This window comes from Chionomys nivalis, chromosome 4 (genome assembly GCF_950005125.1).
Source record: "Chionomys nivalis chromosome 4, mChiNiv1.1, whole genome shotgun sequence".
Lineage (NCBI taxonomy): Eukaryota > Metazoa > Chordata > Mammalia > Rodentia > Cricetidae > Chionomys > Chionomys nivalis.
Window position 1 is genome coordinate 76,392,384 of NC_080089.1, and position 18,369 is coordinate 76,410,752.

At 43.7% G+C, this 18,369-nt stretch overlaps 1 protein-coding gene across 1 annotated transcript in view; it reads right to left on the reverse strand.

The window, feature by feature from the left end:
* The window catches only part of Lrrc1 (leucine rich repeat containing 1), a 115,314-nt gene that overhangs the window by 14,043 nt on the left and 82,902 nt on the right, over positions 1 to 18,369 (reverse strand). Inside the window, exons 5-10 of the mRNA XM_057767228.1 lie at positions 12,456 to 12,512; positions 12,205 to 12,268; positions 11,771 to 11,845; positions 9,048 to 9,192; positions 6,701 to 6,819; positions 5,618 to 5,701 (exon numbers count right to left, since the gene is read on the reverse strand). Of these exons, the coding sequence (XP_057623211.1) occupies positions 5,618 to 5,701; positions 6,701 to 6,819; positions 9,048 to 9,192; positions 11,771 to 11,845; positions 12,205 to 12,268; positions 12,456 to 12,512 (544 nt within the window). The remainder of the gene's footprint in view (positions 1 to 5,617; positions 5,702 to 6,700; positions 6,820 to 9,047; positions 9,193 to 11,770; positions 11,846 to 12,204; positions 12,269 to 12,455; positions 12,513 to 18,369) is intronic.

Sequence of the window (18,369 nt, forward strand, 5' to 3'; positions counted from 1 at the left end):
TACGTGAGGCAGCCTACGGCAGCCACCCGTGCTGCTTGCATTCCACTTTGCAAACGGCGCCTGCAACTAACAGACTGCTTTCTCAGTATTGCCCTGTCAGTACTGAGAGCAGAATAGAATCCACATTTTACCAGCAAAAAGGAAAACTTACAAGAAAACAAAATCTCGCCTGAACTACAAGCTGAACAAATATACATAATTTTAGAGTCCTTTCCAGAGCCTGTACTATATTATACAAATGTTCCCCACTTCATGAACATTTTCAGAATGATATGGTCTGGGGATTCCTCAAATTATTAGACCATATACATAACAAGACATTATGATCTTTAGCGTATTGAACATAAGAACATGTTCTAATGCCATAATATTTTTCAGGGATTTTACTGGCCACACAATATTTTCCTCACTGTTTATATAACAAAATGATTAAATAAACATCCAAGGTTGATGTTGCTAGTTAATTCCAACACTTCTTTTCTTCACCCAAGCACTAGTTTAATCATCATCTGGTAATGGTGATACTGATTTGTCTTTACCTCACAAACGTAATTTCTAGAAACAGAAGAACAAAAGGTATGTTTTTAAGTCTTTAATATCAACAGTCTCTCCCATGACAGCCCCAGCAATTGATACTTATACAAAAATAGGTACTTGCCTGCAGTATTTGTCAACATTTGGTGTTTCACTTAAAATCTTAAAATTCTGATAGATTAAAATGTCTTCACACATCTGTGAAAACCAATGGGGCTGATTTCCCCAGTGCTCTCCCATTCTGGGTACCACTTGTTTTCGGTTTTGTTTACTTTACCATGACAGACACATCTTTAGCTCAGCGACATGAAGAACTTTCTGATAATAGTTAAGATTTTTTTCATTTGAAATTGAATGTCTTCCTACATAAATAGTTTTTATCCCCTTTCAGACGAGGAATCTTTCAGGTAGACAAAACCACCACAATCATCAACTGTTTTGTGCTTGCATTCCTGTGAATCTAATGAGCACCTGGAGCTTGTGGGGTAACCTTCATCCTTTCTCAAGTCCCATCTCCTATTTCTTTTTTTTTTTTTAAATAGAAAACTGTATTTACAGGTAGTACATTACTATGATCGGAAAGCACAAAGACACCTGGCTGCTATAATACATGCACTGGTTCAAGAGGCGATTACTAAAAACTGCGAGAATCCTGTAAAAAGAAAAGGGTCAAAAAGTTGAAACTTTTTATCCCTAATTTGCTACACTGATCAAAAGAAGTAGGGGTCCCCAGAGCCCAGGAGTCACCAGTTCACCTGTGACTCCTGAGGGAGAGGCAGCTTATGCAAGGAAGCCAGTCAACTGCTCTACATGCTCAAACCACAGCAAGCCCTGTCTGCTACACAGAATGATCTTAGCAGGGTTAGTTGCTCTTTACTCATAGATATCTATGTGTATGTATATATATATATATATGTACGTATGTATAAAACCGTGTCCTTGCTTACTGCCAACACGGCTGGACACAGTCATCACAACAAATTCTCGTGTGTGTTGTGAGAAGTCATTTAATGTCTGTGGATTTAATAGTCACTTCACACCACAGAAAATATTTAATATCTCCTATTTTGTAGATACATGGTTTCTCGCTTGCCTGGATCTCCCTCGTTAGGCTAAGCGAACAGGCCAGGAAGCCTCAGGGACCCACAGTCTCCGTCTCCCAGGGCTGGGGTTTCATGCATTGTTTTTCTTACAAGAACCTCCAGGGCCAGGCGGTGGTGGCGCACGCCTTTAATCCCAGCACTCGAGAGGCAGAGGCAGGCAGATCTCTGTGAGTTCAAGCCCAGCCTGGTCTAGTTCCAGGACAGGAACCAAAAGCTACGGAGAAACCCTGTCTCGAAAAGCCAAAAAAAAAAAAAAAGAACCTCCAGGGACTGAACTCAGGTCCTCGTGCTTGTGTGGCAGGCACTTTATTGACTGGACCGTCTCTTGAGCCCTGTTAACTCTTTCTTGATTACTTCTTGTTTCAAATTTAGGAATGCATTCACAATTTTCAGATCTCATGGTCACCTGTATCTTATTCTAGTATGTATAGGTTGTATATTATATTTTATTTATATTATCAATAATTTTAAAATTTAAAGCTATCTGTGAAATAAATAATCTAACATCATAAACATTTCTGAATATCAGAATATTTACAGGGAATTAATATTTGCACAGTGCCTAAATTATATATATATGAATGTTCTACAAATTCTATCTTATCCCATTTGACCAAACAGGTGTGATATAGTTGGGGTACCTTTCTTAGTTTGATCCAATACACACAAAAATAACAAGCAAAAATCTCTTCTGTATTCTAAACTCAAGTTTTTTTAGCCAGAAGGTGTTTCAAGGAAGCATTTGGCTGGGGACTACTGAAGGCAGTGCCTTTTTTCATCAGCCCCACGGTCACACTCTGGCTCCCTGCCTATCTACAAACCACACTCCCACACTTTCATCCCCTTAACTTCTCCCCTTCCCCAGAAATACATAAACTTAAGCAACAGAGTGAAAGAAAGCGCACAAGTGGCTGGGCGCTCAGAAGCATGCCGTGTGCCACAGATGTGTCCGGATGAGCCTTTCCACAAGCTAGGATCATGCTGACAGCACAATGCAGTGAAGGAGATGAGGCAGCAAAAGATGCCTTTCAGAATTTCTGAATAACTTACAATGTAAGTCACAGAAAAGCATACTTTTGTGAAATAATAATCTGAACAAATGTGAGAAACACATTATCAATAGAGTCCAAGTCATGCAGTTATTACATTTATTTATAGAGAAAATGTCCATGGTTTACAATGATGAACACACAGAGCAGTCAGCCAGTTTGAATCTTCATGCACTAATGAAGCAAAACGGGAGTTAGAGATGTAACTGTAGTCAGAACAATACTTACAAGATGACAAGTTTACCTGACTTTTCTAAAACTCCAAGCAGCTAACAATTAAGAAAACAAGAGACATTCATTGATTTCCAAATGTTCACTACAAATGACACCACAAAACACAAACAGAATCCTCTACTGTGACCCCAACAGACAAACACCTTCCCCTCAGTCATTTGGGAAAGTAGACAGAAATTCATGCGGCTGGAGCAAGGGCTGTGCCATGAGACTGACGATATACAATACCATCAACTACAACGACAGAGACGCAGTATCGGGAAAACTACAGACGCAGCAACCAACAGCAATTAGACAACTATGGACTTGGGACACAGAAATTGGTAACTTCCTGTCTTAGCTTAGAGATGCCATATTTGCAACTTAATTGATCAAGAAAAAAAGGTAACACATTTTTCAATGGAAAGACCCCAAGAAAGTGTAAGAGTTGATCAAGTGGTGTCAAGCAAGGAGATAAAGCTGGTGTTCACACACAGACCTCACAGGGCAGACTACACTAAGTGTACACACTGTGACTGACACGTGATGGCGACACACTTTGTGGTTTAGTTGATCAGTCCCAACGAGACAAGCAGTCATACTCTTTCTGCTGGGTACCAAACTGAGATCCATGGCAGAGTCAGAGATATATACTGACATAATGAGTTTTTTATCCTGGGATTTGGGTGTGTGTGGTTAGGGCTGAAAGTAATCTAGAAATATCTCACTCCTGAGAATCAAAACATTTCTGCTTTATCAAAACACTGAAGAAAAAAAGTATCTGTTTTATCCACTTATACAACTCTAATGCCAGGAAATCAATCACAGTTTCCCAGAAAATAGAGAATGTGACAGCACAAATGGTTTAAAGGTAAGAAGAGTTTTGCAGTAGGCTATAAGCAAAACACTGCTAGACACTCAATTTTTAAAAATATCAAAGACAGCTCACTGTTAAAATGACAGTAGCTGTTTCATAATAATAAATTTGTAAGATTTTTTTTCCCCTAAAATGTCTCCCTGGAAAAAAAGAATTCAAGAGCCATCCAGAGATGATGGGAGAATATTATTAAACTTCAAAGTGCTCTCCTTGGCATTGGCCCCAAAATACCCCTCTGCTATACCGATTTTCTAGAATGCCCAGACCAAAGGTCATTTGACCTTTCTTTACCGAATCAAGATTTTGTACAATCTCCAGGACACATGAAGAGGCCGTGCTGAATCTGAGCCCCTTGTGTTGCCCTGTGTTTACAGTCCAGTCACAGGGATTAGAGACTAGGAGCGCCATCTTAGGAGCTGAAGACCGGCTGCCCTCAGTTTCTGTATTGTGAACTAAGGAGGCCAGCACGACTTCAAAGACTGAGCGAATGGAGCCACACAGAGGCACCACAGGCCAAACTGGGCACTAAGGAAAAAAGCAACAAATCTCCTTGTGCTGACTCTGCATCCAATCCATTCCCCATGCACAAGTGCTATTCCACAAGCAGGAAAATCAGTGTTCACAGTATCAGCTGTGTTTTGGTTTACTGCTTACAGATTAGAAGCAAAATGTTTTGATTAGCAGAATCTTAGTTGTCCCAAATTTGGCTGCGATGTAGATTTGAGTCATTCAGTTGGAGATGGTTTAGCTTAGATGTGATGGCTCATATCAAGGTTATGTCTGATTATAAGTGTGCCATGTTTTTAATCTGTTTCCTCTTGCTTCCACTCAGGGAGGTTATTCAACTTACCCAGAAGAGACTGGGCACTGTGAGCAGAGAACCAAGCTGAGAAGGGAAAGAAGCAGCCCGCACACCCTGTTAAGCGACCTTCAAGTTCTAGATCGTTAGATACCAACTTTGAAATTATTCCAAGACAGATGATGAAAGGGTCAGAGCAGAGAAATTTGAACAAAGCTAAGTTGGCCAATGACAATGTGGAGGGAAGAGGGTTTTTCTACGAGGACCCAACCAACAGGAAGTCTTCAGCAACAGCTATTCGATAAAGGGAAAGGAAAGAACTATAAACTCAGCTTTTGGCTATGTGATGAATATTAAGAACAAAAAGGCAAGATCAGTCTTACTTTTCAGTACAGTGCCCCCAGTTCCCAGAACACAGTGAACAATAAGCCTTCCAAAAGGACACTAGACACCTCCATGCTCCCCTTCACTGTGCGTTCTCTCTGCATTTCCACCTCCTATGGTAGACCTAGAAGCCTCTGAAGAAGCCGAGTCACTCGCCACAATAGAAAGCAGTTGTCTCTTTTCACCAGTGGGAGAGGAGGACGAGAGACGGGGAGTGGAGAGGGGTGGGGGCAGTGGTGGAGAAGGTAAAGGATTCCCAGCCTAGACATTAACAGGACCTAAATCTCTTCCAAGAAACAGGGTTGCCTGATGGTCCACTTTTATAAGCACGATAATGGTTTATGGTTAAATGCAGCAGTTAAACACCAAATCATCCATATTCTCTGTCAAGTTCCCAAATTATCTACTTCTGTCATAGTCATTCTCTTTATCAAAACATCAATCTCTCTCTCTCTTTTCTGTTTAAAATCCTGTCAATGTACCTTTCTAAAGTCTCTTTCATGTAACTGATAGGCATTCTTGAATGCACACCTCTGGCCAGGTTCATGCTCAAAATGCACCACACGCCTTTTAAAGATAAAAAAAATACCACTAATGAACACTTTTGATCCCTTATGTATAACAATTATTAGCATGTTATTTCTTTAGCAGCACATACCTCTTTTGGTAAAGACACCAGTTTATTTCTGTCTGCATTCAAGTTGCTCAACTTCTTAAGTTTTCCAATGCTCTTAGGTAAAGTCTATTGAAATAATACATTTATTATTAACTTATCACAATTTTTAAAACATAAGTCAACAGAAGAAGCAATTATTTACAAGGACTTTTTTTTTTAACAAGAGTATCAAAAGAAAATGTTAGGTGAATATCAGATGTCTTTAATGGTCACCTGGGGAAATGCAATGACGTATTCTAAGTTCTGTTGTTATGACAGTATGTTTGAAACAGCAGGCGGGCTCCCGGGGCTCTCCAACACCACACAGAATCTGAGGGGGACTAGAGTTGTAACCAGTATGGCTTCTATTTGTAAGCCTAAAGCTCCGCTAAGACTAGACAATCTGGGAACTTCTGCCACGCCTGCCAGAGGAAGGCCATCTGCGGAAGGACACTGCAGGGACCCACCGCGTCTAAGATTTTGCTCTTTGTAGGCTGTCTGTCACTGCTCTTTCCCAGAGGATACTACTTTACTTAGTAACGCATGAGCAAGGAGAAGAAAGAGGAGAGAAAGGAGGAAATGTGGGCTGTAAAGAAGAGAGCAGAGAGAGAGCCAAGCAGTCGCCTCTTAACAAAGCACGCACAAGAAAACCACAGTAGAGGAGAAGCAACCAACAGTGAGCCTGACCTAGGAAGCAAAGGGAAGGGCAGGAGGGGCAGACAGCAGAGACCGGCTGCCACCATGCTGACCCATCCTCGTGCGTGCACTCTTGACCCTGGTGGCGAGAGGAAGCTTGGTCAAAGCGTGAGTCTGGGCAGCTGCCTTCAGTCCTTGTTTTTAGGGTAGAGATGGCAGTGGGCTTGTTCAAAGTTTTCAGATGCCATCCTCCATCTCAGAACACAGCAGTCTAAGCATCCATCCCCCAGACCCTTCCCATTCCCTCTGGTGCGCGAACACAGCCAGGACACAGCCAGTCACAGGCAGGCTGAGGTGGGAGTGCAGTGCGAGGATCTGAGTGCGGAGCAAGCTGGTCTTCAGGCCACACCTTACTATGGCAGAGAACCCATCCCCGCACCAGGCACTCACCAGGAGACGGTTTTCTGTAAGAACCAATTCCGTGAGATTTTCACAATCCCCAACTGCTTCAGGCAACTGTGTGAGTCTGTTCTGATCGAGCTTCAAGATTGACAGTTTCTTTAGTTTCCCTATAAAGGTGTCATTTAAACTCGTTAGTTGTGATTCTTTGCCTAATCACCACTTGGTTGTTTTTTTTCCTAGCTGCTGTTCTTTTTTGTTTTAAATAATTACTTATTTTCTCGTCAACCAGCTTTTCAAACTCAAACTAAACTCTCATTTAGATCACTGAAGGTTGAGTGCGAAGAGCAATTTGTTCAGCACATCAGAAAGTCAGTAATTAGAAACAAATTATTTGAAAGGGCTAACTGAAAGGACTGTGAAAGCCAGAGAATTTCATGAAGGACAAACAGCTGCCTATGCATTTGTAAGAGTGGATTCGAGAGAGGCGTGTCTGACCCCGCCCCATGGCTGGAGGAGCTGACTTGTCAGCGAGAACGCAGTGACTCTGTGAAGACCCTCACAGGAGTAGCTGTGCATGCAGAAAAAGGTAGAAACTCCAGAGCTTCTCAACAGGAAGTCTTGACAGACACCCACAGGACAAGGAGAAAGAAGAATGAATCTAATGGCCACCTCCAAGTCCCCAGGGACAAAAAGAAAACCTAAATCATTCAAATTCTTCCTTCCAGCTGAAGTCAGGGAAACAAACAGTGAAGGCACCCTTCATTATCGCCAGTGTCTGTTATTATGAGATCCTAGCAAGGACACCATCACATTAAATGAGAAGATCCCCTCCACACAGAGAGAAACATGAAGCTGGGGAAAGAGTAGTGAAGAAGAACTCTACAGCCTTGGGCAGAGGCATGGGGCAAGGGAAAACTGGCCATTCCTTCGCTCACTGTGTATCACAATCAGTAAGGTACTAAGTCCCCACAGGCCCTTGCTATAATAGAGCTACCAGTCCCTGCGTGTACTCTTTCTCCCTTTCCCTGCCCCTCTCTCTATCTCTGTGCATTAGATATAAAATAATTATTAGCACATATCTAAAAATTAACATTTTAAACAGTTGTGCAAAACAAACACACATTGATTTGGATCTGCTTTCAAAATTTCTGAACAACCGAAAAAGCACATTAACAGACATTTCTCTTTCTTACAGGATTAGCAGTGCATACAAGGAAAACATTACAAAAACCTCTATTTAAAGAAAAACAAGTTCAGGCCCTTGAATAATGAGAAAGAAGATAAGATAAAACATTTTTCACAGCTTAAATAACAACACTTGTTCCATCACATTCTGTACTAATTTCTCACCCTGGTCTAACCTCCTTTATAAGAAAGGAAATGGAGTGAGTACGGTTGGGCAGTGCAGGCCTTTAATCCCAGAAATTGGGAGGCAAAGGCAGGAGGAGCTCTGTGAGTTTAAGCCCAGCTTTGCCTACAGAGCAAGTCCCAGGACAGCCAAGGCTACATAGGGGGAGTCTGTGTCAAAAAAGTGAAAGAAAGGAAAAAAGAAAGGAGGGAGGAAGAGAGGGAGGGAAGAAAAAGGGGAAGGAGGGAAGGAAGGAAGGAGAAAAAAAAAGGCAAGAGAAGGTGACGTGGGGAGTCCTTCTGTGCATGTGTTTTTGGTTAATGAATAAAGAAGCTGCTTTGGCCTGTGATAGGGCAGAGTAGAGCTAGGTGGGAAAACTAAACTGAATGCTGGGAGAAAGGTGGCGGAGTCAGAGAGAAGCCATGGAGCTGAAGGTTGGAACCTTGCTGGTAGGCCATGAGCCTCGTGGTAAAATATAAAATAATACGAATGGGTTAAGATATAAGAGCTAGCTAGAAAGATGCTTAAGCAACAGGCCAAGCAATGATTTAATTAACACAGTCTGGGTGGCTGGAACCGAACAAGCAACCTCTGCCAACAGGAAGGTTAAAAGATCTCCCCCAGCACATTATAAATGGCTCAGCTCTATGGTGTCCCCTTTAAAAGCACCTTCCCAGTGTGCTCATATCAAGAGGATGGAGACCAGTAAAGACCTAAGTTCTAGTGATGTCTGAGTTACAGTCTCATGGACTGTTTAGAATTCTGATATGAAAGGTCCTAGGGACTGCTCATTTGTCCTCTAATCGTGACTACGTCACTTTTACAATTATGGGGCTCGGATAACGTAGACATGAATCAGCACTTGAAAGTAACAATATCACAGGTATCACCAGGATGGACTGGCGTAGCTGAAACTGCATTAACTATCCCTTGCTTTCCTTATAAAAACAAGCAATGGGAAGTCCCATTCCCAGCACTGAACAACAATGAGCAACGCTCAAGACGACAGCAGGTGGAACCCTATGTCGGCTACGTTTCAATACTTACCAATGCCATCGGGAACTGTTTCCAGTAAGTTCTGGGAAATGATTAAGTCTGTTAGCGAGGTCAGGCCACTGATTTCTTCAGGAAGTCTTTCCAACCTGTTTTCAGAGACATCTAAGCAGAGCAGGCTCTTCAGATTCCCTATTTCCTGTGTTCATGGCACGGAAAGAGAAACACATGCTTGAAGCTGCACAGCACAGCACAAAGGAATTTGCTCTAGATTTTCACCATCAAACCCAAGTCTGCATCACAGAAACAGCAGCAGAAAGAACGCGAGAGTTGAAAGACCAGGACGAATGCTGTAGAACGCTGGACATGATGTCACCATTGCACACATTACCTCATACCACATAGGGGCATCTGCACACGATCAAGCAGGTTACGACTGGAGCACAGATTGGGTAGGGGCTCACAAAGCCTCACCCCCTCCCCAAGTGAGCAGTTACTGGCAACTGATGGCTGAAGGAGAAAGGAAAGTTCTTTTTCTTTAAGGGCATGGGCCATGGTAGGTGGGCCCATACCCATGTGTATATGGGCAGCACTAACTGGACTTGGACTAAAAGAAAAGGAAAATAAAGACGACGTGAAGTTGGGAGGAGATGAAGCAAAGTGAGGGGAATTGGAGGCAGAGAGTGGAGGGTAAATATGATCAAAATACAATATATATGTATATATATGTATATGTCATATAATATCATACATCATATACATATGGAAAACTGTCTTTAAAAATCCTCAGTTCTTTGGGAGGCTGAGGCGAGCAGATCTCTGTGAGTCCAAGGCCAGCCTGGTCTACAGAGTGAGTTTCAGAATGGTCAGGACTGTTAAACAGATAAACCCTGTCTCAAAAAAACCAAACCAAACCAAACCAAAACTCCTCAGTTCTGGGGCTGGAGAGATAGCTCAGTGATTAGGAACATTGACTACTCTGCTAGAAGACCTGGGTTCAACCCCCAGCACCCACATGGGAAGCATATAACCATCTGTAAGGCCAGACCCAGGGGACCCCACACCCTCTTCAAGTCTCCAGAGGGCACTACACAAGTATGGTGGACAGACATATGTGCCAGCAAAACACTCACACATAAAATACAAAAATAAAATAAAATAATTTAAGGCCTCAGTTTTAAGCATGTTACTTCAGCACATATCTTGATGTGAATATCTGAGTACATTCCTAGACTCTTTCCAATGAAAATGATAAACTATAGGAATCACAGCTGCAGAGCCTGAAGGAGGGGTTTAGTAGAACTTGATACTAGAGGCAAACGGGACTTTTAAATAAGCGCTTAAAGTATAACCCACTGGCGATCCCATTCCTCTGTGGCTACGATGCCACTTATACACATTGCTCAGACGTGTACTCTCCCCTTTTAATACCACATGGCCAGTATTTGATTACACTCCTGGTCCTCCACAGCATTCTCCCCATCCGGCAAGGATCTCACACACGTCCCAGTGAAATCTCAGTATCAGTCAAAGGCAGCCCAAATTTCAGAAGTAGAGTCTCATTAGGTTCTCAGTTCCATTAGTCATTAAGAGACATCATGGTAACCTCAGGGCTATCACAGAACGACGACAAGTCTAGTTGAGTGCGTCCTTCTAGTGTCTGAGTTCCTGGCCTCTCACTGTGGCTCCCCCACACAGCTCACAGCCCGTCACCCCTGGGCCACAGTCAAGCGGGCAGCACGTAAACTATTGTAAAATGTGATCACCCACACCAAGAAAGGCAGGGCCTGTGAACACTCAAGATTCAGACTACGTGACAGAGAAAAGGAGGGAACAAGACATGGCTGTTGTGCTGGGGAAGGCTTTTTGGGGGAACTTCTCAACCGGTTCATCTGAAACAAGACCTGCCTGCCAGACTCCACTCTGAAGAATGAAATGGCCCATTTCATTTAGAACATGGGACTCATTTGATGACAGCAGAGAAAAGACTAAACATCATGGCACCCAGCTCAAAACGTGAGTGCAATGGTGGACAGGGGGAGCTCTTAATATTATTTTACATTAACTACCACACGGGGGAAAACGTAGTGAAAAAAAAATACCCTAAAGTACTTGGGCACAGCAGCAAAGTAGCAGAGATATATAGTGTCTCAATTATGGTCTTTATCATCCACAGGTCTAATGACGCAAAGTAAACTACACTGGGTAGGAAGAATAGATGATGTACAGACTTTGGCATCTATAAAGACAGTGGGCTGGGTTTCCAGTCTCCCTGTGGCACAGTACAATGGTGAAAGCTCATGGCCTTTTTGCAGATGTGTTTTTTTTTTTTTTCAACAATGAGATGGCTCAGTGGTTAAGACATTGCCTGTTCTTCCAGAGGTCCTGAGCTCAATTCCCAGCAACCACATGGTGGCTCATAACCATCTGTAATGAGATCTGTGCCCTCTTGAGGAAGAGACCTGGTCAGTCGTCCTCATCAACTTAGACCATGAAATCCAATATGGACAAGTTCAACAGAACCACCACATATGGGCTGCCCATGCATGTGTCATTATGTTTAACAGAACCACCATATATGTGCTGCCCATGCATGTGTCATTATGTTTAACAGAACCACCATATATGTGCTGCCCATGCATGTGTCATTATGGTCAGGACACAAATTTCATTCTTTCATTTTCTTATCTTTGGGGTCTTCTGGGAAGTCCCATGAAGCAGGGAAGACACAGTTTACTGCTGTTGCTGCACATTTTGTGAGACACACTATGAATTACCTGAGGTAATTCAGACAGTTGATTTCCATCCAACCAGAGATCCTTCAGATGTAGGAGCGCCCCAATTGATTCTGGCTGAAACAAAAGGTGACATTGTAGTGACAAGGCCCCAGACCTCCAACTTCCATCATGAGAGAAAGAATTATCAAATGGGAAAAGGGTACCACAGCAGGCTTAGCTGTTATTTCTCTCATGTCAAGACTCTGTCCCTAAAACTGCCCCAACCTCCTCCCTAGAATGCAAACACCGCCCCTCATGGTCAGACCGCTAGTCCTGACTTCCCCAAACCATATTTTTCCACCACTGTGCAAAGAAACACATTTCCCAGGTTTCCTAGCTGTACCTGAAGAAAGACATCCCTACTGAGCTCCTCAGGATCACTCCTCAAGATCATAAGGGCAGAGAAACATCAAATCTCTCAGACATACACTTACCAAATTATAGATTTCATTGTTTCCTAAATCAAGTTCTTCCAGTCTCCTTAGCTGGGTGAGAGAGCTGTTGAAATAACCAACAACAACAAGAATGCTCAGAGAGGCTTACGGCACACAGAGAAACACACTTCCTTCCTTGGACCAGTTTCCAAAAGCATGGTTCATTTGGATGTGGTAGGGAGCACTGCTCAGGAAACTATCCTGCCAGTCACTCTGCACAAAATGCCCTCTTCTTTTCCCCAGAGACTCACTCAGGAAGATACGTAAGAAGATTCTCTCTCAGTTCCAGTGAAGCCAGGTTATAAAGACTAGAAATTCAAAAAAGAAAACGGTGTTAAGAAAACGCCTTCAATATTCCTACTCCCCCTCCACCATCCACATCCCCCACATGCTGATCTTATTAAAACCTTTCCCGTTACCCCACAGAATAGAAATATAGACCACCATCACCATCCACCACCACTGATGAACATAATCTTCACATCCCAGATTTCAATACAATGGCATTAATAAAAGTACAGTATTTGACTCAGAAATACCTTACACATGAGACAGAGAAACAACTTCCCAGTCACTGAAGACAACCACTCCCTCAACTAAGATAGGCGCCAACTATGTAACTATGTGCCTCTCAGCTTCAGAATGTTAAAAATGCGCTGTTACTAGAACAGCGGTGCCTTTAATCTCAAGGGGCGGGGACTTCTTCTCTGCTATCAGTGAAATGCCCTGCCTGTTTTGAATAGAGTGTCTTGGTCTGACAAGATGGCTCATGGGTAAAAGCCCTTACCACCAAACCTGACACTCTTGAGTTCAAGCCCCAGAATTTGCTGGTGGAAAGAGAGAACCAATTCCTGCAAATGGTTTTCTTACCTTTACTGTGCCATGCTCCAGCCCATAATAAACATAATAAAAAAAAAATCAACCTGGGGGGGGGTCTCAACAAAAGCCCAGTGCTCTACCTCATGGCTACCAACCACCAGAGAAAATACCTCTCTTTTAAGGAGTCAGGAATAATACAATGAGGCGCTCTGACCATACATCTGACTTAATGCAGTATCTATATTGACACTGCTCTTACCCTTACTAAGGCCTAGCAGGGTGCTCTTTGCAGCAGATTCTCCTGCCTATCAGGACACTGTGGAGCAGGCAGAGGCTCTCCCTAGCAATGATTATCTGGGTCAGTGCCTCACTAACAAAAGCCCCCACCTCCTGGACTACCTCAGCACTGCATGACACAGATTCCAAACAGCCACCTTCACTTCACGGGTACCTAGGCTCCATGCAACCCCAAGCAGTTTTGCTAATATTGCTTTAGCAGCATTTAGATTTGGAGGGATTTTATTTCTGAGCATCAGCACTAATCTTCCTTGATCCTTTACTTTCTGTCTTTCCAACAACAAAACTAGGACCATGTGGACAAAAAAAAAAAAAAAAAAAAAAAAACAGGGCATAAATATGAGTAAACAGTCCTTCCACCTATTGGTACAGATATGCATCTTTGCCAAGAATATTTTCAACTATGCTAAGCACAGTATAAACTCTATATCATATTCAATTATAAGCTAAATAAGGGATTGGAGAGATGGCTCAGCAGTTCAGAGCACTGGCTTCTCTTCCAGAGGTCCTGGGTTCAGTTCTCAGCACCCACTGGTGGTTCACAGCACCATGAAATTCCAGTTCCAGGGAATCTGTTCTCTCTGGTATTCATGGGCACTGTATGCACATCATGCACACACATAAACCCATACACATAAAAATAAAAACTTGAAAACCGAATAGAGTTTCCCTCAAAAACCAAAGCAAAGAAAGATGTCAAACAATCATGATTTGATTTAAGAAAACCAAAATCCTTCCTCTAAATAATCACTCATGGACTTATACCCAATGTTTTCCTGATGGAATGAACCTGACTGGCAATGCCCTGGCAACAGAAGTTCTAGTTTCTTTCTGACAAGGGTTCACATGGAAGTACTGCCATGGTAGGGGGGATAGCTATCCAGAACTAACATGTACAGTGCTGACAGTCACACCTAGAAAGGGAAAAGCAGAGATTTGATTTCAGAGATATGTGTTCACGTCACTCCATGCGTTTATTAGAAAGGTGGCAAACCTGTCTACATTCACATTTACATCTTTTTAGAATCACTGGTGGAGCGGTCATCTTACCCATCCAGCACCCATTACTTCCGTATCTATTTTGACAAACCAAGGACGCCTACTGATAGGAGGAAAGTCCTTTGCGTCAGAAAATTTCACTTACTGGGCACCATCAAATGCATTTTAAGATTTTTTAAATTATGTGATCGATGTGTGTATAGAGGGCTGTGTGTGCACAGACGAGTGCAGGCCCCCTGGAGCGGGAGCTGTATCCGTCAATTTTGAAGCACCTTGACGATGAGTGCTGTAAACAAAACTCAGGTCTTCTGCAAGAACAATACACACTCTTAACCACTGGGCCCTCTACAGGCCCATCAAATGCATCTCGAAAAGCTGCATGCTCGGATCCCATGCTTTGAGTGGGTCCACCCCAACACCTACCCCACCCATGAGCTGCTGTAGCATGTGAAGGAGCCAGTCCTGCAGGAGCAGAGCTGCAAGCCCGTCATGACTCTGACAACAGCGGTATATCCGAGACGACTCTCGGCAATGGCCCAGTTTGAGCAGAAGCCCTGAGCCAGACCAATGTCTCATTGCAATGAATATTTGTGGGGGGTGTGTGTGTTTATATATGTATGCATCCATATATGTGACACCAACTTCTACCGCCACTGCAATGAAGGACGAGTCAGCGGAGAGGTGGGAAAGACTGAGAAATGGAGCGGTGAGGTGATAGGTGGAGGTGGAACTAGAGATAAGACAGCAGGCAGAGGTAAGAGAGAAGCCTGCGGTGGAGGGGAGAACATGCTGTCGAACAGGGCCAAAGGGGAGGGTGCTGCAGCCTGGACCCTGCACTCGGTCACAGGCCCCACCACACACACACACACACACACACACACACTACCTGGCTGCACCATCTCCCTGATTCTAAGCAACAACACAGTGTCCAAGATGGAAGAACAGATCATTTTCTGAATTGAATCCCCTCAAAAGACCCCTATGGTCCCCATTGCGCCTGAAAGACCCTTCAGTATCCATGGTACACTTCCTCAGGCCTGCTGAAGCCCAGGGATCTTCTGGATGTCCATGGTCCTACAACAGCTGGAAGCCGTGTTGATGTCCCTGGCCCAAGGTACCACTGAAGGCCGGCCATTCAGATGTCCGTGGGCTGTGCTTCCACTGCGGGCTATATTGATGTGAGAGGCCTGCACGGCAACCTAAGGCCATGATGATGTCTGGGTATGTGCTGCTGCCAAGGGCCATGTCTGGGTATGTGTTGATGTCCATGGCCCGGATTACCTCCAAGGGCCATGTGAATGTCTGTGGTCTGTGCTGCAGCCTGAAGCAATGTTGATGTCTATGCTGTGCTACCACTGGGGGACACAGAGATGTGAGTGACCTGGGCTGCCATCTGAAGCCATGGTGATATTTGGGTCCAAACTGCCATGGAAGGCATGTCTGAGCCCGTGGCCCTACTGCGGTAGAGGGCTGTGTTAATTCTGTGGTCTGTACTGCCACTGGATACTATGCTGAGGTCCGTGGCACACGCTAATGCTGGAGACCATGCGGATGTCCATGGTCCATGCTGTCTCCAGAAACGTAAGTCCATGATTCGTGTTCCTGATGGCTGCCAAGAGCAGGGAAGTTGTTTTTGCCATGGCATTGGTGATTGCAGACTCAGTTGAGAAAGAGGGACATAAAAGGCTTCTGTGACAACCCCTACCCTTCCTCAGCCCCCTAAAAAATAGCAGCCTAGACAGAAAGCCACCAAAGAGAATTCTTAAAGACTGTGATAAGGATGCTGAAGTATTGCTCTCCACATTGATGGCTTCTGGCAGGGGAGCAGATGGGGCAGGACTCAGTTCTCTTTTATTTTTTTAAATATTTATTTATTTATTATGTATACAATATTCTGTCTGTGTGTCTGCCTGCACCCAGAAGAGGGCATCAGATCTCATTTCAGATGGTTGTGAGCCACCACGTGGTTGCTGGGAATTGAACTCAGGAACTTTGAAAGAGCAGGCAGTGCTCTTAACCATTGAGCCATCTCTCCAGCCCAGGACTCAGTTCTCTTTAAGGGGCTCCCCACCAGGAGTTTGACCATGCTCTGGTGAGTACACGGTCCACAAACACTGAACTTGTTCTCTTTTTCTTCTTTTATTGGCGGGGGAGGGGGTGTAACAGGAAGTCCAAAGGAGGGGGGTGCAGACCAGAGAAGACTGGAATGAGAGTGCTCAGGATTCATCATGTGAAATTTCCAAATAATCAATAAAAATACTATGAAAAACAGCCGTGGCGGAAATTATTTATGTTTACTTAAAATACGTGTATGCATAAATGCACGCGCGCACACACACAAACTATAGTTTAAACGCAGTGACTCCACTTGGGGTGATAATACTCCCCCCAAGAGCCATTAAAAACAAAACCCCAAGTGTTAGGCATGTAACCTTACACTTAACATTAACATATATACAAATATGGCTCCCAGCAATTAGAAATAAAGATCTGGACATTATAGTCAGACTCTGCAACCTCAGGATGAAAGGCATTCTTTGTCTGAAAGACTAAATCCTGGTCTGTTTGGTTGAGATATTTTACTACTAGCTCTCAATGTCTTCTAAATACTGTGTCTGTTATAGTAATTAGTACTTAATATAATTTCCTTTCAAATTAACCAGGCTAGTTATTTAAAAACTTGAGACATCACTTGTCCCTTAGCACACTTGGGTACATTAGAAGAACACAAGTTTGGTCACTGTCCACAGAAAGATCACAGTAATCATTTCCTACCACTGAAATCTTGAGAGGACAGACCCCAGGAAGGGGAGCCGCTGGCATGGCCATTCGTATCTTACATACACTGCAATTTGTGACTCTTTAAACAAGGAGCAGAAAACAGAAAAAAGACTTTGCCTAGAAACTCCTGGATCTGGACAAGCCATTCTCAATCAGAGGACAGCAGACTAATTTGAAACCACCACGGCCTTGCTTCTCATTAGCACTCGCTTTGGAATGTGCTAGACCAACCTACCAACCCACTGCAGCACATGCTTCTCCAGACTGCTGGGGTTAAGAGTGGACACAGCCCAGGGTCTGCGTCAAAGCCATCAGAAACTGATGCCAAGGAGACAGTCTCTTCCCTCGACTCCCAGAACACAGCACTAACATGGCAACTCTTCCCACTCACAGTGAACAGCATCTCACCTCTAACAGAACCCACAGAAGAACGTGCTACTGAGGACCCCAGAGAAGAGGTGCACACCTTTAGTCCCAGCACTTGGGAGACAGAGACTGGCAGATACACACGTTCAAGGCCAGCCTGGTCTACAGAGAGAGTTCCAGGACAGCCATGGCTACACGGTGAAACTGTCTAGAAAACCCAAAAAGAAAAGGAAAAAAAAATGTGCTAAGAGGTGCTGCTAGTCAGGGCAGGGATTTTAAACAAATTCTGCATAGCTCAGAGTCCATGTGCTGAATCAGGAGGCCGGGAGAGAGGATTCGACATGCATCTGTCTATCACTTCAGTTAAAGGACACTGTTATCAACAAAAGCCACCAAACATTTTTAAGACTTTTATAAACATGATAAAAAAATTAGACGTTTTGCTGGTGGTGCACGACTTTAATCCCAGCACTCGGGAGGCAGAGGCAGGTAGAGCAAGCCCCACGGCAGCCAGAGCTACACACAGAAACCCTGTGTGTGTGTGGGGGGGGGGGATGCACACCCTTAACATATGTATTAGTTTTTAATAGTCTTACTAGTACTAATGATAGTCTCAATTTACTATATGATGTACATGATAACTGCTTTCCAAGAACGAACTGTATGAAGAAAAGCTAAGGGACAGGGAAAGAAGCTGAACGTCTCACACAAATGGAGAGCAAAAGGCCAGGATTCACTGGGAGCCTGCATTGCAACTGCTCTTCTATGCTGTTTCTCACTCTGGAGCTGGTGAGCAACCCCTGTGAACTGGCAATGCATACGCATGCATATATGTACGTATTAGAAGATATGTATCTTTTAAAATCCGCACGCTCAGCAAAAAGTTCTCCTGCCGTACTTGTC